The sequence below is a fragment of the Ahaetulla prasina genome, chromosome 6, assembly GCF_028640845.1.
Source record: "Ahaetulla prasina isolate Xishuangbanna chromosome 6, ASM2864084v1, whole genome shotgun sequence".
Taxonomy (NCBI): Eukaryota; Metazoa; Chordata; class Lepidosauria; order Squamata; family Colubridae; genus Ahaetulla; species Ahaetulla prasina.
This window is the reverse complement of record NC_080544.1, coordinates 58741255-58766908: the sequence shown is the minus strand read 5'-3', so window position 1 is coordinate 58766908 and position 25654 is coordinate 58741255. Positions and strand designations below refer to the sequence as shown.

Here is a 25654-nt window from a genome sequence, read left to right as displayed (position 1 = left end):
TGGTATTTGTTTTCAGGTAGAAGCAAAACATTGTCTTTTAAAAAAAAAATCTTTGGGATGAAATTAAGAACTAGCTGACCTTCCAATTTTCCTTCCCTCCTGGTGTGATATTATTTCAAGTATTCATGGAAGATTTGGGTGTCCAATTAAGCCCCTTGTTATGCTATTATGTACTCAACAAGCTGATGATGGAATTTTTCTTTCCTACTACATAAGATAAATACTACATTTATTTTTAACCTAGATAAAAATGGCTGAAGTATTCATCTAAATCTAAATCTATCTAGAGCAGGGATGTCCAAACTTGGCCCCTTGAAGAGTGGTGGACTTCAACTCCCAGAATTCCCCAGCCAGCAACTTGCTCATATTTATAGCTCATGCTGGCTGGGGAATTCTGGGAGTTGAAGTCCACCACTCTTCAAGGGGCCAAGTTTGGACACCCCTGATCTAGAGCCATGATGGCGAACTTATAGCATGTGTGCCCGAGGTGGCACATCTATGTTGTCTGACATGTGCGGCGTTCCTGTTCCTCTTCCGGGTTTCTGGCACGCATGCTCACACAATGATCAACTGGCCTTTTGGCACGCAGCAGTGCCAGGAACTAGAAGAGCAGATCTTCCGTTTTCCTGTGTGAGCATGTGCGCCGGCCAGCTGATCGCCGCGTGTGCATGTGTGCCAGAAACCCGGAAGAGCAGCTGCCTGAAACCGGAAGTTCATTTTTGGCTGCGCACATGCTCCTCTTCCAGGTTGTGGCCCAGAAAGGTGCATGCTCCCTTTTCGGCACTCGGTGCAGAAAAGGTTCACCATCACTGATCTGCAGAATATTAATCATATACTTCAGTTGTTTCTATGCCTTTTAGATTTTTTTTAAAGACACCAAAAACGATGATTCCTTCTCAACTTTAAGTCAGTTATCCCTTAATGTTAGTAGGATATGATACTCAAATAAAGCAACAAAATATTAAATTCTCTCAGTGGATAGCAAAAAAAAGAAGTCTTCATATTGCCAAAGTCATCTTTTTGTACCATTCTTATTCAGCCTTTCCCCCCCAAAAACATAAGGAAACTGAAATTCAGATTACGATTTTGACAATAGGATTCTGTCTAATCATCTTTAAATGCTCCCTACAATGTATTTTATTTTATTTTCCTATCTTCACAATTTCTTGGGGGGTAAGTTAAAATGTGTGTGAATGTGAATGGCTCATGTCATCTGGTGAATTCTCTAGCTATATAGGGATTTAAATAACACCTCACCCATACCATGTCCAGTACTTATAGTGGCTTTAACAGAAGAGCTGCTGGCTGAATTTGTGCTGCAAAGTAGGAGCCCTTTAAACATATTTTGTTTCCTGCTTTCTCCTAAAAGATAGTTAAAACTAATACAATATGGTATGAGTGTACTGGAGAAATAATACAAATACACGATGCTTAGTGAAAACTACTCAAAATCTTAATACAGTGTATATGCCTAGATTGCTTTTCACTGCTCTCTCCATGTGACTGAGATGGCATGGTGACATGTCAATCAATCATTTCTGTACTAGTGGAATAAAACAGGACCACCCCAACAAATCACTGTTAGATGCAACGACCATTTTTGCTGCAGCTGTTTTTCAGGACAACCAGAATGCCTTAGACATGGAGACTTGCATTCAGATTTATTGAGGAAATCTAGAAGGCATAAGTTAATTATAGTTAAGACCAGAACAAACAATGGGCTGTGTTTGGACTGACATGAATTAGTCTTCATTGCCACAATTGGATTTTTTTTCCTGTACCTCTGGTTTCCTCAAATCTGTTCTGGAGGATCTAAATTAGTTTGAAGTATGTGATAGTACTGGCAACAAATCCCACTTCAAGCATTCCATCACTTTTTTTTAATCTTCTTTCTTATCAAAGTGTTGAGGACAAATTTGAAGGGGTGCTGGAAATGCTTGCTACAATTGTAAATAATATCTTTTAGAAATAAAAGTAGTAGTTGAACTGACTACTTACCACCAGAGCAGTTAAAAGCTCTTTTTCCAAACTAAGACAAGATGACTGCAACCTGGTGAAATTATTGTTGGGGCAACTAAGAGCTGGTTCATAAAGCCAGAAATCCATAATAACACAGAACAGGAATACAAAAGTTTAAATGTAGGTTGTTGGAACTCTAAAATGATCTGTTGCCTGTGGGCAGCCTCTTCCAATTCTGATTGCACTGATAATAGGCAGCTCATTATGATGTAGGTATTCACCTCTATTCCAAGATTAACCTCTGGACGAAATCCAAATTGCCCACCATTGCCATCCAGTTACAACAGAATGCAATGAGGTATAGATAATGGGAGCTGAATATCCCAGAATTGCTCTACATTTCATGAAACATCTGTACTTTTCATGTTTATTATCCCTGGATGAGATATTATTCACATATCTTTAAACTTGCTTGTAAAACTTTTGTTAGCCGATGACTTTACCTTTTTTTTTGCATCTTCAGAAACACATGAAAGCTGCTTATGAATATCATAATTTTTTTATTTGCAGATTTGTCAGAGCAGTACCAGTTTATCCTGCTGATTTGCAATTCAGTGTGTTTAATAATGGAATATAATTACTATTAAATGATTCAAAATAAAAATTGCAATATTTTAAAATAGGGCCTCTTTTTCTGTCTTCTATACACCAATGGCACAGAATGGTGAGAGATGTTTACACTCCAGGAAACAGCTTATTTGTATGAAAAAGAAACCCAGGCAGCCTTGCACTAGAGAGTAACTATCAGGAAATGTGCTTTAATTTAACAGCCTGAACTAATCAATAGGACAACGCCAGGCCCTCGGAGCCTTTTACAAATATTATGAAGCTGACCTTCATTGAGTCTCATTCTTGGAATGGAGGTAAAAACAGTGGCCCAACAAGGACATCCTGTTGAAGGCGGTCTGTTTTGTAAAAGCTCTGGAACCATTTGCTGCCACATATTCCAACTCTGTAGGAGTGAGCTTAGTGGCTGCTAACTGAAAAAAAGAATCTCACTCTGACACAGAGCTAAAGTTTTAGCAATAATAAGGTAATGAAAAGAGGCGCAAATAAAATTTCCTTTTTTAAAAGATTGTAATTTTGCCTGGACTATATAAGCAGTTGTTTTCTTTGAGGTCATGCACGCATACAAAACAACCTCTTCTTTTCCTTCTCCCATAAAATTGAGCGTAAAAAGCATAGATCTCCCCAGTAGAAATAATCAGGGCAACGAATAAGCACATGGCATAAGGATCCATTTTAGAAGGTTCCAGAACACAGGCACCACATGCCTCCATCAGAATGATAAAGCTTCCAAATTTCAGCCACAGAAAATTACCTATCAAACATCCAAGAACAGATGGTATATCATTTCATAAATCATAACGTATAAAAATGAGTAGAAGCTAGAAAGCAATAGAGCAAAGGCAGAGGACCGCGCTTGATTGATGAACTGAACCCTGAAAATACTCCCATTTTTACATATACAGGATTGAGTAGAGAGAGAGAGAGAGAGATGACTCCCTCCCTAAAGGGTCAAATAACTATAATTGTTGTGATTACTGCAGGTCATAGAAACTTTCCTGCCTGAGAGGCTATTTTAATGAAATGAACCAGTAGAGAATTAAAAAATACACAAACAAGCTTTCCCTTTTGTGTGGGATGCATTTGGGCTACCTATATGTCATCTTAATTCAGCCAGCACATTCTTTGTATATTTGGAATAGGTCTGCAAGGAATAAGCTTGCTAAAGATAAAGGGCTCCTGATTAGTTTTTGTTTGCTTGCTTGTGTATTATTCCCCACCTGGGGGGAATCAGTTCCTGCCAATTCCTGCTATAGCCACATTTAATGAAAGTATTTTCTATTCTTCCTCTTCTTCCTCTTCTTCCTCCTCCTCATCATCATCCTCATCATGGCAATGTGTAATCTCTTGGGGTGTTTGAGGGAAGAGATTGGGTGGTTTAATCTCACTAACAGATCGGGTGAGCTGATGTCGTTTGTCGGAATCTTTGAAGTCCACTGAAGTGCGATTACGGGTAGCCATTGGGGATTCAGTCTCATTGATATCCACATGGGTGTGCTCCACTGTTGACTCGTGTGGCATCTGCAATGGAAAAAGAGAGCAACTTTCCTCAGTGCTCTGAGAAGTTAGATGACTCATTAGCTGCATTATGTGCAGACACTAACATGGATTTTCATCTCTATATAAGACCACAAAGAAGCTTACAACAGCAAAAACAATGCATTAAAACAAACAAAGGCAGCAACATTTTATTAAGCTGCTTACGTTTCGCAAAACTAAAACATATCACAAAGTAGGGCGCAATCTGCCTCTCCTGCAGAGGAATTTGTCATCCTAGAGTGGTGAATATTTACTGACATAATAAAAATGAAAGAGTTGTTAACTGAAGAATTCTTTGTATAGGAAAGCCTGCAATTTTTCCTTACAGAGGGCTAACTGACCCATTACCAACACTGTTTACAAATTATTTCCCCAAGCATTCTATTGATCATAAAAGTGATATGGATGTAGATCGGGGATTCGCTTACCTTCATAACCAGCTCGCAAATGTGAGCGCGTTTGCTACGCTAGTGCATACTCCTCCACGCATGCACAGAACCTTCTGCACATGCACAGAAGGTGAAAAATGGGACAGGATGACGTCTGGGTGGGTGGGCGGAGGCTCCTGCTGCCGGCGCTACCGGATTGCACGATCCGGATAGAGCGGTCTGAATTTCACTACTGATGTAGATCTATATATGCATTATGTAACTTTCTTGTTTAATATGAATCAGTCAGCTATAGATGCATTCAGGTTCAAGTCAATATGTCTTCATGGGGAACATTTGTCAGAACTGCTCCTTAAAAGCAGGATTTCAATCTGCCCCAAGCCTATCTCACCAGAATTCATAAAGGAAAGTTATTTCAGAAACGAGGTCACATTGGTCTACCCTTATCATATAGGTAACTGATTAGTCTCATTTTTCTTTTGCTGTATGCAACGTCAATACTATCCTACCTAATATAGTAGGCTACATCTTTTTTATGTTGAGAATGCTTTACTCAACATCAAACTTGGAGAGTCAAAAAAAACGTCTACCTGAGTGAATGAAAATCTGTGCTTCAACTTACCAGAACATGGGCAGCTCTGAAGAGGTAACTGAAGGGATAATATAAGAGGTTGATGAAAGATGCTGCATAGAGATCTGCATACCGCATCACTTGACTAGCAAACAGCGTTTGTCGGGAACCACTTCGGAACAAACTTCCCATCATTCCATAGCACATATCCATGTCATGAGTCACTTTCTAAAATCAGAGAATGAAGTTAGTAAGCATTTGCTAGGATCAGCAAGTCTTTCTAGGAGTGAGAGCTTTAATTGCTATATAAGGGTTCCCCATTTAATTCAGGGGATGCTAATTACATTTATTAAAAAGGCAGTCATTGGAAACATAGATTAATCCTGTTCCTGCTGGATTACAAATATTTCTTTGCTCTTTTGAATCTCTCATTCAGTTAGAGATCAAAAGCTTTTATAGATAAAAGCTTTTAAGAAATATCGTTCATAAATTAACTGTTCCTTATAGTAGCAGGCAATTAGGGCTTTGTGTTTATATAGCCTAACAACAATGGAGGCATTTTTAGAATAAATAAAATGGGGTGGGAAGTACTAAACTCTAGAGCATACACAAAGAATGTTTATGGCCCAGAAACTTTCAGTCTTCCCACATGCTTTACATAAATTGTTGCCCCTACCTTCTTTCTTTAGCCATCATCCCACTTCTTCAGTTTACTTTTTCTCTGATGCACAAACTCTAATTTTATCAATATAGCGTACACTCTCATGTTTTCAGTTCTTGTACTGTTTTTCTACAATTATTTTTCCTTAAGACTGGTTTATACATAATGGGGTAGGTGTAAAGTATAGAGCCTTAGCATGAGGTCATATAGCATACAAAGCCAAAATCAATGTGTAAATGGCCTTCTAGCTTCCTCTTAGTTTCTTTTTTCCACTCATTTCATGGCCTACATCCTGTAGAACAGCCTTTTGGTAGGGCCTTACAGAATACTTCACTCTAGCATCATGCTGAAGAATTGGAAAAAGGAGGGTTTAACAAGGGAGTAAAAAGAAAACCACCAAATGGTGAGCATTACCTTAATACGCCTCTGGATGGAACTGATATCGGGACGTTCATTGCTGCTACTATCCAAATGCCTGTTGAAATTTAAAACAGTAAAGAAGCACAGGGACATTTTAAAAACTAACATGGACAAAGCAAAGACTTATTTAGGAAAGTGACTGGGGCTCACACATAGCTTCATTTTCAGATTTTATGTTAAATCTAGAAGTCACTGAATTGATGCAGCCACTGTAAAATGGTGAGGCTATAATGGCATTCTGAAAAGATGCAATATATGGCTTATGCTGTGTGGATGAAAAAAACTTCTTACTTGTATAGCTCAGCCAAAAAGATGTCTAGACTCTGAAGTTCTTCAAAAAGGCCTAAGTGAGGGAGAAAATAAAGGTCATTTCCAACTGGAAGTCAATGAAGCAAATAGGCCAGTCTATCAGGCAGCATTATTTTCACCAAAAGAACTAGAAATGCCAGGAGGCACAGATGCTTGCTTGCTTGCTTTATAATGACAATATGAAATCCTACTTGGAAAATCTCCTGCAATTGTCACAGCCAATGTCACCGTTTTTTTAAACAAGGTGTATACATGACAATTTTTATTCTTCATTTCTAATCTGTGAATGGCAGAAACAATTACAAGGCTAAAAAGAATAACCTGTTTGCAATCAGTCTTTTTAATGTTTCTGCAATATCTACCAAATGAAAATATTTAATATAATTGGGGACCTCTCATAATTATAGTTCCTATTTTTGGACCTCTCATTATTCTATTATGTTCATGTTTTTATTTTTCCAATGTAAAAGTTTCAGAATGATCTGAAGAAGTTCCTCTATCCTAATGTACGTATCCACCCAAAAAAGTATAATGCAAATAATCAATTGGAACGAGGTAAGTACTTTTCCATTTTTTTCTATACCCAGTCAAATCTGAGGTTAGAATATTGAACACTCACAGCTTTTGTCTGTCCAAACATGAAGTTCCTGTGCCAGTTCTGGAATCACTAAAAAGGTTCTCCAACCTTGCCGCTTTTTGGACTTCAAAATATCTCCAAATATATGGTCCCCTATATATAAGATGTCTTTGCCTTTGGCTCCCAGGAGATCACACACTGTGTCAGAGGAGCCTGAGGAGAAGAGAGGACAGTCTTAGGAGCAATAATGTTTTTTGCCCTTCACAAAAATCTAAGATGTCATGGTGGAAAACTCTTTGCTTTTCATGCGCTGTTCCCTAAAATAGTTGTGACTGGAAGAAGTCAAGCACATTTATATGTAACTCTTGCCTGCTCTGCTTTGCTGATTGGAACATTTTCAGGCCCAGTGCTTCCAAGTGGCAAGTTCAAGGTGACCGGGCCTTCTCTTCTCTTCCTCTCTCCCTCCCTCCCCCTCCCTCCCTCTCTCTCACACACAGAGTTTTGAAATGCAGAAAAACACCTAATGCACAAGCTGGATGCAATGCACGATACATGTATTTTATTCTAAAGTATACAAAATCTGAAAAATACAAACAAATCTGATTTGGAATGGCTGGCCCTTGGGATCTCTCTGATGCATTCCTTAACAGCAGACATCAAAAGGGATACATGAAAGTGAGGGAGATACAAGCTGCTGCTTCTTCTTGTCCACTTACAGCCACAGATTAGGGATGCTGGCAGCTATATTTCAGCTGTATCTGAAAAGCCATGGTTTGTCAGTCCCTGCCATAAAGGCTACATACAATGAATTGAAAAATAACTTACCCAGCAGCTTATGCTGGGTAAATCTCTGCTTCCATCAACAGAGAATACTTTTGCTCTATAGAAGATACGACCCTGTTTCAAACTCTAACTGAAGCTGACTAAAAGCAAAATCCCTCTTTCTGCACTTAATAAAATAAATAGCTTCATCTCTGTTTTACCTCCAGAGTAGACAATACCATGCTGCAAAGGACCTGTGTAGGTTCCAATTTTCAACTTGCCAGTAACCTATAAAGAAGGAGAAAGTTGTTTTCATGAGCAAGTTCCATCTTCCACTTGGAGGGGATAGGCTAAATCAGAGCTCAATGGAAAATGTACTGTGAAATTTACTTATATGTCATCAGCACTCTTTGACTATCTTCTACTGTTGCCTCAACCTTTGTTAAAAACAAGTAAACCGCCTCTGCACAGAAAGTTTTCTGTAACCTATAAATGACTCCAGGAAAACACTAGTGAGAATAGCACAAACCTATACTGCCAAATGGTATAGTTAGCACAAATGGTGTCAACAACAGATCAGATCAGTCTGTTATTAACAGCAGCTGCTTGCAATTACTGCAGGTTCTAGTCCCACCAGGCCCAAGGTTGACTCAGCCTTCCATCCTTTATAAGGTAGGTAAAATGAGGACCCAGATTGTTGGGGGCCATAAGTTGACTTTGTATATAAATATACAAATAGGATGTATTGCTAACATAGTGTAAACCGCCCTGAGTCTTCGGAGAAGGGCGGGATATAAATGCAAAAAATAAAATAAAAAAATGGTGATCACAACCAATTCCTCTTGCACCAAATTACCTTTGGATTTGGATTTGACATATTATACTGTGACAAATGAGGTAGTTGCAATTGCAGTAGAACTGATTTCAGCAAAATGAGGATTCCTAAGCTGTATGTAATAGCAGAAAGACAGCACAGACTACAAGAATACTTAATGTTCTATTTGAAAAGTATGCTGTATCTTCTTAATCAAACCAACTGACCCCAAATTTTTACTATTAAATATAGTTGTGGGGTTGTTTTTTAAAAAAATGTTTTTGGCACCTGAAATAATCCCTGCGCTTTTCTGGCAAAATTTTAGTAATGACTTGCAACATCTGTTTTCATGGGCTGAGAGAACATGACAGGCCCAAGATCACCCAACAGGACTAAAACTCACGGTCTCCTCGTTTTTAGCCCGAAGCCTTAATCACTACTACCCCAAAACTGGATGTCATAAATACATTTAAGGGCAAATATTTATTTTCAAAAGGAGAGAAATTATACTATGTTGTCCACACCCATATTCTACTTAGCAAAATAGGAATATTGTTTCTTCTTCCAGATGAATCTTAACCATGTATTCCATGTAGACTTACTGTATCCACCTGCCTCAAGACTGTGCCTTCTCCAAAAAAAAGAGGCTTGCGTGCATCCACAAGGATGAGATCAAAATAAGACTGCCATGGTCGATGAGAGCTACCTGGCTACATTTAAAAAAACAGAAGCATATCTCATTTAAAGTTCATGTAAACAAATAGTAATAATTCATATAAGTATTGGCTAATGCTAGTTCTGCAGCAAGCACCACTAACTGTACTCTGTATTACATCTAGTCTGATACTGCAGCTACTACAATTGGTTAATTATAGTGCTTGACAAGATACCAAGAAAATATCATCTAGAGAATTCATGTTTCCTATGTTTCCCAGTGATTAGTTAATTCAGATATATGATAACATCAGAAATATAAATCCTAAGTAGAAGTATTCTTTTGCCTAAGGCTTTGATCTCTTATATATTCAACATATAATTGGTACTATTAATTGTGTATCTATTAATCCAGCATATGCCGTTACTCTTTTATCTAAGCTGTTTTTACAAGAGAAATGCAAACAAGTAAACAACTAACATTAAGAGGAATCAGTGCTGCTGATTAAAACACAACTAAATAGTTCAGCAGCAGTTTACTATTATTTAATTTCAAAAAGCAGCCTTATCTGGCATATGAAGATGCATCAGATTTATTTCCGCCTGACCTATAACAACAAATCTAGGGAAACTGACACGATACTTTTTCAATCTGAATTTTACAAATACATAAATAGCTGCCGAATATTTCCGGTGTCCAAGACCAAAACTGAATTCTATTCCTGATTTATTGAAGAATAGATAATAAATACTGTCCAACAATAGAATAACGTATCACTTTGCACCTACCTTTGGTCCATGTGGAAAATCAAACAGATATGTCATAATTTTCTGAAAGATAGATAAGAAACATAATGTAATATGTAGTTTAAGTACCGAAATTAGAGGGAATATTTCCCATTCACTTATTTTTGACTTAAATCGGTTCAGTTTCAGCAAAAAAATTCAACCAGCTTTAAATATGTAAGTTGTCTTATCTTACATAATAAGATAAGATTTTAAAAACTGGACACTAGAGGGAACTAGAGGAAACTAAAGATTACAATTAAATAAGAACTACAGTTAAAATTCCTTTTATAATTTACACAATGAAGGAAAATGTTTTAACATTGGACAATTGAAGGATATTTTTGAATAATGCACTCAGAATTTAATTTTAATAGTATCTGCCTCTATAGATAGACTGTGTCTAGAAGATGTTATAACAAGATGTTACATATAGACGAGAGGTTGAACGACTAGCCTTGTGGTGCAACCAAAACAATCTGGAACTGAACACACTCAAAACCGTAGAAATGGTGGTAGACTTTAGGGGAAACCCTTCCATACTTCCACCTCTCACAATACTTGACAACACAGTATCAACAGTAGAAACCTTCAAATTTCTAGGTTCTATCATATCGCAAGATCTAAAATGGACAGCTAACATCAAAAACATCATTAAAAAAGAACAACAAAGAATGTTCTTTCTGCGCCAACTCAGTAAGCTCAAACTGCCCAAGGAGCTGCTGATTCAGTTCTACAGAGGAATTATTGAGTCTGTCATTTGCACCTCTATAACTGTCTGGTTCGGTTCTGCAACCCAACAAGAAAAACACAGACTTCAGAGGATAATTATAACTGCAGAAAAAATAATTGCTACCAATCTGCCTTCCATTGAGGACCTGTATACTGCACGAATCAAGAAGAGGGTCGTGAAAATTTTTGCAGATCACTCGCATCCTGGACATAAACTGTTTCAACTCCTACCCTCAAAACAACGCTATAGAGCACTGCACACCAGAACAACTAGACACAAGAACAGTTTTTTCCCGAAGGCCATCACTCTGCTAAACAAATAATTCCATCAACACTGTCAGACTATTTACTGAATCTGCACTACTATTAATCGTCTCATAGTTCCCATCACCAGTCTCTTTCCACTTATGACTATATGACTATAACTTGTTGCTGGCAATCCTTATGATTTATATTCATATATTGACCATCAATTGTGTTGTAAATGTTATACCTTGATGAACGTATCTTTTCTTTTATGTACACTGAGAGCATATGCACCAAGACAAATTCCTTGTGTGTCCAATCACACTTGGCCAATAAAATTCTATTCTATTCTATTCTACACTGGATATACAAAAAAAACCAGCTGATGTCTCAATAATTAAAAGGGATATACAAATAATAAAAAGTGTGACTGGTAATTTTCCTATATTGGATTTACAAAACACATGTTAAAGTTTTAAAGAATTTAGTGAGAAGGGACAAAGAGAAAATGAAAAAGTAGGACGTTCTAGGAATAACATTATGATGAAGTTATTTGAAGGGACTAAAGAGCAAGATTGTTAAAAGTAAAAGGAAGGAATATTTGATTTGAACAAGGTTAAAATAGATACGTTATTATATCTGGAACTTAATTTTTAATGATATTAGGACTGAAATGACAATATTTTTATTTTTTATAAATAACAAATGGGATATGAGAAGATCATTTACTGCATTTCAAAGGAAGGTAATGTACTAACAATGTTTATTCATGTTGTGAATATATTTATATATTTTTTTCTTTAAATGTATTCTCATTTTTTTTCTTTTCTATTTTTTTTTCTTGAATACACTAGTTGTTTTAACCTCATTCTGACAGTTCAAAGAAATAACTTCTTGAATCCTATGCTACAATTATTTCTAAACAATTTTGTCACAAAACATTCTGATCATAAATAAATATACATAAATATTCAGAAGCATTTATGAAAAACTAAAGCAACCAAATTCCTAACTATAAAATGTAACTTACACTTTCTAATTCCTGAATACATTTCACTTCTTCCTATTTCCTTCAGTGACTCACAATGCACATGGGTTCGCAGTAGAAATGATTACCAATCAACTTCCTTCTGCTTTGTTATACAGAGATATCCAAAGTAGGTCAACTCCTTCAATTTGCTCAAAAGATAGGAATCCTCAGACACTGCAACAATAATGTTTCTTACCTTGGACACTCTTCTGCAATTCTTTATTACAATTAATCTTAAGACAGAAAACGAACAGAACCAAAGAACGAAGAGGAAGACAGAAATTAAAGTAGCAGCCTCTTGCATGATGTAAACCTGAATGAAAATCTTGGGAAAACTTAAAAAACGACACAAATTAGTATGACTGTTTTGTTGACTTCTAATGAGAAGACCACTGGTCTTTATGAAGATACTCCAGGTCAACAAAGAAGTTGATTGAGTACTGTGCAGGATGTCTAAAATTTTTTGTACAGGCTTGGCTCAATTTTTTTGTCATATGATCAGTTAAATATTCTTCTTGGTATTAAGATACCAGTACTTTGGCAGGCAGTGTGGCCATACAGCAGTGTCATTATCATATAGTTAGCTTCTTTGTCACCTATGCTTGTAAAATATAAAAGCATCAATGATGCCATGGTTGAACTGCATTAATGTGGATGGCTTTGTCCATTCCGTGCAGATTGTGTCTTTGAAGTTTGAAGAAAGCAGGGGATGAAGTATCCTGAAGGTTTTGAGCCTGAAAAGCACCTACAATTGGCTCTTATGTTAAAAGAATGACTAAAGAATGTCTAGAGACGATTCAATCAGCTCTGGAACAGAGCTTGAAGAGACTTTACGAAGCTTCAGTTTTACTTTTAAATAAATCTGGGAAGCTCAACAGAAAGTATACCAATGCTAAACCTCATCCTCCTTATATTTCTTGAATGATGAGAACGTTAAAAGGAGCAGCAATCCATTCACTTTCATCTCAAGGGTCCAACCCTCTTATTCAGCCAGTCACAAAGCCCAGTGATCTAGAAGCAGAACTAAAGATTGGTGTCATAGGAAAAATACAGCAAGATACCGCAAGTAAAAACTGACAGAACTTATTCCATATAGTACCCAGATTCTAGTATTTGTAGAATCCATTTGAAAGATACAGGGAAAGGCAAAAGCTTTACTGAAAAAATATTTATTAGATTTTTATTTCACCTTTATTACTTTATAAGTAACTCAAGGTGACAAAGATACATAATACTGCTTCCTCCTCCTAGTTTCCCCATGGCCATAGCCCTGTTAGGTGTGTTGGGCTGAGAGAGAATGACTGGCCAGTCACCCAGCTGGCTTTCATTATCTAAAGAAGGACTAGAACTCACAGTCTCCTGGTTTCCACGCCAAAATTCTTAATCACTACACCAAACTAACTAGCTAAAAAGAATGGGACAATAGCATGAATACCTGTTCGGGCAGAATATCTGCTATCTTGCCAAATACAGAAAATATTGCCTACATGGCCACAGGGCATAACAGAAAACAGAAAAAGTTCCTACAGCAAAGAAATGGAAGTACGGAAAGAAGAATGGTATAAAAAGCACAGCAGTGTATTTTCTCATCTTCTGAACAACAAGAGGAAGTTAAACCATTATTGATGCCTTCCATATACACGAGAAGCAGTTATTTATGCAAAGAGAACACCAGAACTGAAAAATTCTGAATTTCTCTTGACATTGCAAGCCTGATATTCATTTAATGTAAAATTCAGATAAAACTGGTCTCTAACATGTGTTCTTTGGACTGTCATATAAATATTCAGTCTCAATGGATGAGAGTGGATACTGCATTCAGACCTAAAAGATTTTCTGCACAAAGCTGAAATACAATTCCCAGAAGAAAATTGACCATTATAGTCTCACCATGACATGTTAAAATGTTAGTGAATTTAACTGGAGAGAATCCTTGCAGTTCATACTAAATATATTAGAAAAATGTTTAGAAAGTATTTATATGCACCTCTAATCCCTGCAAATTAAATTTTGGACCAGTAATCAAACCTGGACAAGAGTCCATGATTTCAAATTCATAATTTGGATTTGATTTTTTTTTTTTGCATTTAAAGCCTCCTTTATTATCAAATGAAAAATATACAACTTACTGAAAGACTTCATAAAAATTTACTTACATCAGTATATTTATAATCACTGTTTGTGGCAAGAAACACCTTTCCCACCTCGTTCATGCGACTCAGCAGCAGTGGAAGTTTTCCCTAAAATGACAAACATCAACATAAAACTAATTCTCAAACATTTAAGTTAAAATTTATTTTGGGGTACTTCACATGACCTAGCTGAAAGAGCATCATGCACCCTGCTGTTCTGAATAATGCCAAATACATATTTCAGTCTGCTTAAAATATCTTCTAAAATGTTACACATCTTAACTATGTGGTACTGAATCTCATGCCAAGTTGTGTGCATATAATATAGTTGATTCAATGTGATAGCAGAAAGGGCAGCTTTGTTAGTGCATCCTTACTACATGCTAAGTTCCGGACAAGAGGATAGTTACAGTTAAAGTTGGATTTTGTAGATTGGAGCAATTTCTCATAAATCATTTAATAATGTGTGAAAAAGTGACATTTCAACACATTATGGAAACAGCTGCCAAATTTTACAGAAACAGTTATAGTCTTTATTTTTGACAGTCGTGGATGCACTGAATACCTCCTATTTGGATGAAGAGAAGCCCAAAAGAACGGGTACAGCTTTGTGGAATTATCAAGTTCAGAGAGTGGAGGATGTCACATTCAGGAACCCTGCATCCCCTTTAAATGCTGCAATTCAGATGATAGATCCTAAGCCCCAAATGATACTGCCACCACTGAATTCAAGACCTAAGGCTGAACTGATATCTTGGAAAGTTTTCTGTGTCTTCTTTATGATGCTGTCTCTCTTGCTACTGTCCTTACATTTTTGGTAGCAGGAGAGAACAAAGTTTCTTTAACAATAGAATTAATTGAAATTCCACTTCTTCTTTTTCCCCTCAGTAAATGTCTGGGCAGGGCTAACCTTGCAGCCAGTATATAGATATGGATGCTACTGGACTATGACCATCTCTTATAACTGTTTTACTTGAAAATTAGGCTTTTCAGATTGTCACTTCACCCATATTTTTTCTGGTGCCATTCCATCCTGCAGGTCACTTTCTCCACCACTGTCTATAAGGAAGCCAAAGTTCTAACTATATTCTGCATACCTTCCCAACCATCTTAATATGCATGTTTGTACTTCATTCTCAATTGCAGATTGAAAATGATGTCTCATTCTTGAGACAGTCATGTAAATGTCAAATTCTTTTAGAAGTGCTTATAATAGTGCCTATGTACCGTATCAGATCTGTATAACAAGATTGGTGAATGGAAAATTCACAACTTTGTTTTCTCTGAAACCTCCACCGACACCAATTTAACAATCCAAACAGAGTAGTGGCCTTTTGATACTGTTCTCTCTTTTCCATCGTAAATGGTTAACTTGCTCCATTTGGACTCCACTGAGATGGACAGAAGACTGTGGCTTGTGAGTTGTCAAAACCTTTCTTTTGTAAGCATTACTTTTCAGGCCACATCAATTGGCAGTTTTTGTGAAATTATACAAAATGTCTATGGTCTCTGCAATTATGGCAATGTCATCATATAGGTAATCCTTGACTTACAATCATCGCTTAGTGACCCTAAGAAATTACAGTGGACCTACCAAGAAGGGGAGCAATTTATGATCTAGATTTGAAGTTCCAACGGTCGCTCCTCCCATGGTCTCGTGATCAAATTTCAAGTGCTTGGCAACCTGGTTGCATTTATAGCTGTTTGTAGGGCTCTGCAATCACATGACTGGGTTTTACAGTGTTTTGCCCCCCCCCCCCAAAATACATCATTTACTTCCAACTTTTGGCAATGCTGCATCCATACTAAAGCACTGGTTCACTGAACAATTGCAGCATTCATTTAACAATCATGTCAGCCATTTTACAACCACAGTATTCACTTAATGACTACGGCAAAAAAGGTGACCATTATGGTCATAAGTTAAGGACTATCTGTACTATATCAAACAGGTTTTTTAGTGCTACTCCAAATTGGGAATTCTGAAATTTCTTACATGCATTTCTTACAATAAGCACATTGGGGGAGTATATGTTCCATTTTCAATGTTATCCATAAAGCTGATTAGTACACACTGCTGAAGAGCTGCTTGAAAAACAATGAATACAATGGGCATTCATATGCCAGAGTGATTTTTTTCTTCCAATAGTTGTCTGATGGTGAAATCTGATCCCAGCATCAGTGTGCTGTTCTCTAGTTGTTCCTATTTCTAGAAATGTGGTTGGATGACTGCAAAAAGGGATTAGTATCATCAATTTTCATTTAATGGGAGCTTCCCTGAATTACGTGAATGCATTCACTGTCTCACATTATCTCCGCCCAGTTTTGAATGCCTCAACTGGGACTCCATCCATTCCAGCAGCATGACCATTTTTGCTACCTTTATTGCTGCTCTTACTCTCTCAGATGTAGGCTCAGCACACAAGACCTGAGATCCCAGCCTTTCAATGAACGGTGGATTTCTGGGTTTTCTGTCTTTGCAGTCACTCGTTTCTTTCAAGATTTTATAAATACCCCACTGGCCTTGTTGATTTAGTTTCTTCACTTAGTTAAAAGAGAATGGCAAAGAGGGTGTGGTGCTTGTGTTTTTGTGCAGCTTCTTCCAGTTCCAGAGCCATGGTGCTCCAGCCTCTTGCTTTGCCTTTAGCTGATGGCAAACTTCAGCTCTGAGCCGCCCATTTCATGTATTGTCTGCCAACTTGACCTATGTTGGTCTACCAATTCTAGGCATTCATCCAAGTTCCATACTTGTATTTGGTATCAAATAGTCAGGCCCATGCTTTTGGCATGTGTGTAGATAGTTTCAGAGACTTGTTTTTCTTCCACGTCCACATCATCAGACAATGTCAGAGTAGAAAACCAGTTTGCTAATGTTGTTTAAAATTCTTTTAAATCCCAGTTCAGCCAGTTTTGACCAGTACTGCTTTGCTGATAAATCATCTGTCATTTTACATGTTGGAGCTTAATTTGAATTTTTGCCCAGAGTAAGTAATGGTGAGAGCACAATCGTTACTTTGCACATGCCCAATTTGAAAAATAAGAAGTGAATGCTTCCAGTTTGATTAATATTAATGCCATTTAATAAGAGAAAAGGGAAATACTACACTACCTCCATCAAAAAGGACAATATTTATTAGAGCAATTATATCATTGGCAGGTTCCAGATAAAATTACTCTTGTTTGGTGGACTTCTTGTTTTCCATCCACTATTTTAAGTGACTGGGTAGTAAGACCAATTAAGAATTAGCAAAATAAATTACCATCTATCTTCTTTCTTAAAGCAACTTTTTCATACTTACATCTTTCACCACATACTTGTGTAGATTCTCAACTGTCTTCTCCTTAAGTGAGCCCTGAAACAACAGGGGGCAAAAAACTTACATGACAGCAGAAGCAATGATCTAATAGGTATCTTATTTGGGTTTCATATTAATATAATCTTCCATGATGTCATCATGTAGAAAGATGGGCAAGTGACACTAAAGACAGAAAGTTTTTTGCAGAGTTTCATATGTCAAGAGATTAGTCTTGATGATTTCATTGTAGAATTGGACAACTCTAGGAGTCATTTATGATATAAGAATGAAATATTCTTATTCCCCAGGACTTCGCCAACTTTCCGACCTTCGAACCTTTCGCCGCGAGCTTAAGACACATCTGTTCATTTGCGCAGGACTGGACTAGAATTTTTAAATTTTAAATTTGGTTTTAATCAGGTTTTATTATTTTATTGGGGTTTTAATATTCGGCCGTATTTAATAAGTATTTTAAATTGTGGTTTTAACTTGTATTTATCTATGTGTATATTTTACTTGGCTGTAAACCGCCCTGAGTCCCTTGGGAGATAGGGCGGTATAAAAATATGATAAATAAATAAATAATAAATAAATATGAGTCAAAGTGCCGTTCAGATGATGGCACATAATAATTTCTGTTCTAAAACTGAATAGTTTGAAGACATATGATAGTTTAAAGCTACAGGCTGGGGCTATCCTCAAGTCTCTTGAGGCAAGGAAGAAACAGAAGAATTAAATTAAGGGGAGAATGAAGGAAGAATAAAAAGTAATTCATTCTGTATCACATCTTGTCCAATTATCTTGATGGAGTACTACTGGTATTTAGCATTTATTCATCAGGGAAGAAAAAAATTTAAAATTATTGAAATGATACTATAATTCAAAACTTAGAACTGTATGAATTAAAGAGATCATCCAAATGTCCCCAAAATACAGGTTACCTTATAATGAACCCAGTCTACAGCATCTCTCACATCCTGGAACATACTTCTGAAGGACATGAAAAGGTCTCCCTCTTTAAATCCTGTTTCACAGCTGAGAGACAAATAGAATAAAACAGCCATGTAGAAAATTGCATGAGGCTTGAGAAATGTTATGTAATTAAAAATGACATTGGTGTCCTTAGGTATAAAGTGAAAGCACAGTTTCCCATCCCTTCTCCCTAGGTTTTTGTTTACATATTTTGTTTATTTCATGAATAGGCATTATGCGTTATCCAAATACTATCTTCACTGATTCAAAGGGAATCATTTTTTCCAGTGAGCGAGGAAACCCTGTTATCTTACTGAAAGTTAAATCACAATATTTTATTTTAAAAAGGAGCAATTCTTTAAATATTTTCTTCACTTTGAAATAACTACATCACTATGCTGTGTTTTTATAAAGTTGCATTGGAAAAGCTGGCTGCAACATGGCCTTGTTGATTTCATATAGCCAAGAAAATACTCACCTTGAATATCTGTCACAATTAGTAAAGAAATCAATCAGACAAGCCAATAGATATGTCTCTGCAAGAAAGCAAAACCAAGGCAAGACCAGATCTTAAAATGAACGATTAGTCAAATAGACATACTTGTAATTAATCTAAACCAAGAAAACATTCATAAAAGTGTTCCTTTAAAATTAATAGCAATGTACCTACTGATCTGGACTACGTAATTCCCCCTCTCAATTCTCACCTGGTAAGTTGAACAGTGTGTTTAAAATGTAAAACCTGTCAGTATCATCTCTCTGAATGAATTTATTAGGATACTGTTCTCGTATTTCTGGCCTGAGGAATATAAAGGACAAAAGAATATGGTAGTTAATGATATCAAATCAATTCCTCTACTGTATATGGTAAGGTTCAATCAATAGTCAACAAGACCTATGAGAAAGCCAAGTTATCGCTTAAACTTTCCAAGAAAAAACTGAGCCCTGAGTAGATTATATGATTTCTTGAAGATGACATCTAATCCTTTATCCATCTACTGCTTTTGTAACCTAAGTATAAATTGGATTTTTTGAAACCATATTTCTTAACTAAAAGATCACAAAAATATTATATTGGTTTACCAATCTACAGATAGGAAAAAACAGGAAGATAATTTCTGTCAGAAACTAACAAACCTCAAAGTCACAACGAGACTCTACACCATGTGCAACAGAATATATCCCAGCTGTGCATAAGATCACCAATATTTGCATCACTTACCCTCTCATAAAGTTAAAGCCATGTGCACACACTAGGATGTTCCCATAGGCATCAACTTTTAACAGGTTTCCATAAAGAGAATCAAATACCAGGCCTCTATTAAAGAAAAGAAATGCAAGGATGGATGTCAGCATTTCATAATAAGCAATGATGAACAGCAAGACTTTGAAAGATAGTCTGTTGGAATGGCATACCTGAGCCAGTTCTATCACGTTCTGTCCAAATTAGAATCTGACCCTAAGGAGGACACTGATGATAGAGTCCCATTGAACTTTTGTTTAGCTGCAGAGGAAAAAATAGTCTGCATTGCCTGGTTTAAATGTACAATTAATCTATTTGCTTATAATTAGTTCATTTATCTTAACAGCAAGGTACTTTGCCAGAACAATTTTGGCAGCATTTACTTCTCAGAATTTCACTACAGTTTGCTAGACTTAACCCAAAATTGTGGTTAACATTTTTATTAGTTCTAACAAGCCCAGCTTGAGAAATAGTTTTTTGAAGTTTGGTTTATTTGAAGCTAACCATATGTACTATTAAACAAAAGTTGCCACACCCTATGCTAATGTCTGGCCATTTAGAAGAATAAGAGGGACCCTGTGGGTCAACGTTCATTGACGTTTTCCTACAACTTGCTTTAGGAAGTTGCAGTACACATTTAAGTGTTATATAAACACTAAACTATCTCAATGAAATATTAGATGCTAGCAGCTTACCAGGAGGGCTTTCATTAAAGCAAGTTATAAAGTCAAAGTACCCATAACTATGAACTTTTTATGTTTCAGTGCAATAGTGTCCTAGTTACATTGAAAGACAATATATTGAATTTAGACAATCAATGAGGCACACAGTTGAGGTATGTATAATGCTTCCTCTGCTTGATAATTATCTATCCCTTCCCCCCATTTATCCCTCTATTAAATTCTGCTATCAAAGTAGCCTCAATTGGCTGAACAATGCTTGAAAAAGAGGCTGGATATCTGAAAAAAAAGTAAACTGCTACATTGGGTGTGGCTATAAATTAAGACTTCGGATTGTCTATTCTTTTTTTCTCTTCATTGCCAATTCATTTAATGTGCTTTATGGGTCTCTTTTCTTCCCATTAATGTGTCATGGTTTTTCCTTACCCATGATGTGACATTATCCTATAGTGCATTTCTCAGACCCCGCTCTACATCAATAGTTGCTGTAGAAAGATAGGCATAGAATGTTCAAGGTATAAAGAGTTTAATTTTTATGTTAAGTCAACAATACTGAGAGAAAGATGAGACTGTGGTTCAAGAAAGTAGAGTGGAGCATATTTTCTGCAATGTGTAGTTTGTCTCCAGGTCTGAGAGAACAAGGAGTTAATAACCAGACCTAATAATAATAATAATTTATTAAAGTTGCATACTGCCTTTCAACACCTCTGAGCAGCTCACAACAACCAAACTAAGAAATTATAATAAACTACAACAGCTAAAATTTTCATTCTGTAATCAGTAAGGAGAAATCCAAATACATTTGGAAATAAGCTTAAAAACTAAATGCATACTGCTGATTTGAACCATGACTGTTTATTCTGATGCCAATAGCAGAAGTACATGGCTTGACCAAATGCAAGTGGACTTCACATAGAGATAGTATAGGAATGGTGTAATTCAGGGATCCCCAACTCTTGGGCCATAGACCGGCACCAGTCTACTGCCTGCCAGGAACTGGGCTGGGCAAGCAAATGAAAACCCATCCATGAATGTGTGGGATCCAGGCAGTGCACGAAACCACACACACCCGGTACGCAGAAAAAACGCCCTTCCCGGAACCAGTCCCTGGAGTCCAAAAGGTTGGGACCGCTGATATAAGTGATTCACAATGAGTCTAGAATCTAGATTGTAATCTTTGCCCACATTATACTGTGAAACTTTAGATGCTTCTTAGAAAAATGTAAAGTATTCACTGGGGAAAAACAATGTGGACAAATAGATTTGTCTTTTTTTTTTTCACTTTCTCATGATTAAGGCTTGAGTCCCTTATTTATTCTTGTATACTATGTGCTGTAAGAATTTTTCTACCATATTTTTATCAGGGAATATTTCCCCATTAAACAGCATCTCAAAGGTTTTACATAAATCATCATTAAAAATTAAAGAAGTGAGCCTAATAAAAAGTATCGAAATGTGAAGCTTTTAAAAAATATACATTTTATAAAAAGGCCTCCCTCACTACCTACTTTTACTAAACACATTATACGTTCTAACAATGTTGCCAAAGATTCAGGGAAAGGTTCACAGAATTACATAATATAAAGCAGGGGTCTCCAAACTCGGCAACTTTAAGCCTGGAGGACTTCAACTCCCAGAGTCCCCTAGCCAGCAAAGCTGGCTGGGGAATTCTGGGAGTTGAAGTCCTCCAGACTTAAAGTTGCCAAGGTTGGAGACCCCTGATATAAAGGATTGGAAGGGTCTTTGAAGATTTTCTAATCCTATTCCTGACCAATGCCAGAAACTACTACTGAATTATAGTATCCCTGTCAGATGGCCAACCATGATGCTTTCAGTCCCACTAAGTTCTTCCCAAAGCCGCAAGCAACTTCAAGTCTCTAACATAGCACAAAGAATTGTCTGAGAGAAATGTGCAAAATGTGGCAGTCCCGATACACTCAAGAAAACACCTTAAGAAAATGCACAGATCATCAAAATTTCTGGAATACCCATGAATATTATCCCCAAATGATTTTGTGAATAGTAGTCATTTAGTTGTCATAAATTAAACTTGACTTTTATAAAATGGCAAAACATTAGTCTAGAGGAATATTTATCCCTATCTGCTCTGCAGTTCTCTTCTATTTATTTGTATTTTAAAACACATTATCTGATAATAAATAAACTTAAATTTTCAAGATACATATGCAGTTTACCATATATGAACTATAGCACCTTAAGCTTAAAAGTACCACTTAAACTGTACAGAACAAATACAACTTTAAATTACAATTATTTACCTGGTAGGGAATGTAGGATCATAGACAAAACTAAGCAGCTCTTGAGGATATCCAATTGAAACTAACCGTTCAACTGTTAAGTCAAATCCAAGGGATTCATATTCTGGTGATTTATACACTGTGATAAGATGAGAAGATTCCAATGAGAAAATACAAAAGAGATAGCAAGAGAGATGTCACATCTAAGCAAATCAGAAAAATTTCATTAATTTTACCAGTCTTTATAGACAGTTCAGCAGACATAAAGCAATGACTGAGGCATTATACTTCCGTAACTCTATTGATTGTAAAGTATTTCTTTGCCCTTCAAGGTTGGTGCCTAATCTGGGAGTCTTGATATCTATCAGAACTTTGGATACAAGCTTTCTCTGTAGCATTGCCTGCCTTCTGGAATGAGGTTCCCCCTGAGATCCAGATGGTCCCCTCTTCGCTGTTGTTTAGAAGACCTGTGAAAACCCAGGTCTTTGGCAAGGAAGGGTGAGACCCTTTGTTTATTTAAGGGGCGTGCATAAGAGCACTTGCGTGCCTACCGTTCCTGTCCTACTGTTTCTTCCCCTATGTTTATATATGTTTTTAGTTCCTCGTTTCTCCTCTTATATACGTTCATATATTATATAACCCTTTATGAAACGCTTGTATATATATATTGTTATATTGTTATGACGAATAAATAAATAAATAAATAAAAATAAATAAATATTTCTTCTGGACTGTTCTCCTTGCCATATTTTACCTTTAATGATTTTGTTGTAATGTGTTTATTGTGAGCCACCCAGAATTGTTGAGTTGAATGGCACACATGTTTAATAATCTATTATGGTTGGTTGCACAACCATCCAGATGTTTATACTGAATTTGGCATTTTTATTCATCCACTGAGTCCTTCCCAAGGACCTAGGATAGCTAGATGTTGATGTCTGATGGTGAGGTATCATCGAATAATGCAAGCTGTTCTGAATAAAGTTGCCTTTTGCAATTGAGTAAAGGTGAATTTGTCAGTGCCAATGGTGTTCAAGTGGTGGTCTAGTTGTTTTGGGATTGCATCCAAAGCGCCTAATACCGTTGGTACTACCTTTGCTTTCTTTTCCATAATAATTCTATTTGTAGGTCTTTGTATTTTGTTAGCTTCTCCAGTTCTTTGTCTTTTATTCAGCTGTTTCCAGGAATTGCCATGTCCACTATCCAGACTTTTTTTTAACTTTGATATCAACAATTGTTAAGTCTGGGGTGTTATGTTGCAGTTTCTTCCTTTTCTATGACTTTCTCAATTCTATGGTCCCACCAGTTCTTAAAAGCAGGTAAATTATATTTCTTATAGATCTTTCAATACACCATTGTTGCTACTTTGTTGTGTCATTGTTTGTAGTCAATCTGTGAGATCTTCTTGCAGCAACTAACTAGATGGCCCACTGTTTCTCCAGCTTCTTTGCAGAGGCGGCATTTTCTGTTCATTGCTGCCTCCTCACTTATAGTTCTGTATCCATTTGTTTTTAAGGCTTCCAGATTTGTCTTTCTTCAATTTTTCTGCTCTTAGACATTGCCAGGGTCTTGTTAATATCTGCTTTGCCTGCTATTTTTTTTAATGTACTGGCCATGTATTTGCCTTGCCGTGTGTCATTCTATTCTTCATATTATTTATGATTGGTTGCACAGTCAGGCAGATGTTTAGTTTGAAATTGGCATTTTTACCCACTTTCCAAGTCCTTCCTATGATAGAGAAATGTTGTTTTTTCTTGGTGTTAAAAGAAAACAAAACTGTTGACTCCATTAAGTTGAATCAAAAGAACTTTTACTGAGAGAAAGTGGTTGCAGTAAAGTCAGGCGGAATCTGATAGTCCCACACAAAGCACAAAGTAATTCTTCCGTTTCCCCAAACCCAACCCCCGCCTCCCGACCAGTCCACCAGTAGCTAATGTGATACTGAAAAGTTGTTTTGAAAATATGGAGGTGCTAGGCAGATAACAATTCATTCTCAGAACATGATGGCCTTGGAACCAAGCTGGAACCAGCTGGGAGGGAGTGTGCTCTGTCTCCAAAGACAATCCCTCTCCCTAATTCTCAAGCATATCTCTGCAGTAGAGATATGCAAAAGCAAAAACATGTGTTAAATGCCACCAAGCCGTCCACCCTCCCGCCCTCCTTCCAGCAGAATGAGAGGACATGATAGAGGATGTGACAGTCGCAGGATATAAGCTGCTACAAATAAAGCTGCCTTTTGCAATTGACTGATAGTGATTTTGTCAATGGCAATGGTGTTTAATGGTGCTTCAGGTGTTTTGGCATTGTGCTTAAAGCACCCATTACTACTGATACTATCTTTGCTTCCTTTTCCATAGTCATTCAACTTCTATTTGCAGGTCTTTGTAATTTGTGATTTTCTCCAGTTATGTCTCTTCTATTCTGCTGTCTCCAGGTATTGTCACATCCAGTCATTTTTAACTTTCTCATTGACAATTGTTAAGTTTGGGGTGTTATGTAGCATGTACCCTTCTGTTTGAATTTGAAAGTTCCAGAGCCCTTTAGCTTCTTCTTTTTCTATGATCATGTCTGTTTCTAGTAATAATACATAACTGACTGTACATTATTTCAGTATATAGTATTATGCCAACTGGCCTTCTTATTTGATGTATAGAAAAGCACACATTATCCAAAGATTTTGATAACAGCAGTTCTTACAGCAGAGATATATAGACAGCAAGTACATGAATTCACAAATTGTCAATTCTAAGAAAAAACAGTTCTTTCTAGCATCCCAAAATAACTTCAACAGATAAATACATGTATTATGAAAAACATTGTATATATTCCATCAGACCATATTATAAATTTGACCAGAGTATGCATGTATAACCAAGCTGTATAAAAACGTAACTGAAACTAGAGGTTTTTGGAGGAAACGGAACAACTGGCTGTGAAAAACATTCAGTAAAACAGAATAAATGATAATATGCGATAAATTCATAATATGCGAGAAAC

At 36.6% G+C, this 25654-nt stretch overlaps 1 protein-coding gene across 10 annotated transcripts in view; it reads right to left on the bottom strand.

Annotated features, from left to right (window-relative positions):
* NT5C2 (5'-nucleotidase, cytosolic II) overlaps positions 1-25654 on the bottom strand; it is a 68082-nt gene that overhangs the window by 338 nt on the left and 42090 nt on the right. For 7 of the 10 annotated variants that reach the window (XM_058188695.1, XM_058188703.1, XM_058188702.1 and 4 more), the window contains 15 exons: positions 22679-22796; positions 19699-19794; positions 19184-19275; positions 18955-19012; positions 18446-18539; positions 17508-17561; positions 14233-14316; positions 10072-10113; positions 9231-9338; positions 8036-8102; positions 7095-7265; positions 6458-6509; positions 6161-6221; positions 5137-5313; positions 64-4107 (listed from right to left, as the gene is read on the bottom strand). In XM_058188695.1, the coding sequence (XP_058044678.1) occupies positions 3865-4107; positions 5137-5313; positions 6161-6221; positions 6458-6509; positions 7095-7265; positions 8036-8102; positions 9231-9338; positions 10072-10113; positions 14233-14316; positions 17508-17561; positions 18446-18539; positions 18955-19012; positions 19184-19275; positions 19699-19794; positions 22679-22796 (1517 nt within the window). In that variant the 3' untranslated portion in view covers positions 64-3864. Of the gene's footprint in view, positions 1-63; positions 4108-5136; positions 5314-6160; positions 6222-6457; positions 6510-7094; positions 7266-8035; positions 8103-9230; positions 9339-10071; positions 10114-14232; positions 14317-17507; positions 17562-18445; positions 18540-18954; positions 19013-19183; positions 19276-19698; positions 19795-19892; positions 19981-22678; positions 22797-25654 lie in introns of those variants that run through there. The other 3 variants (XM_058188705.1, XM_058188704.1, XM_058188697.1) reach the window with 2 other exon arrangements.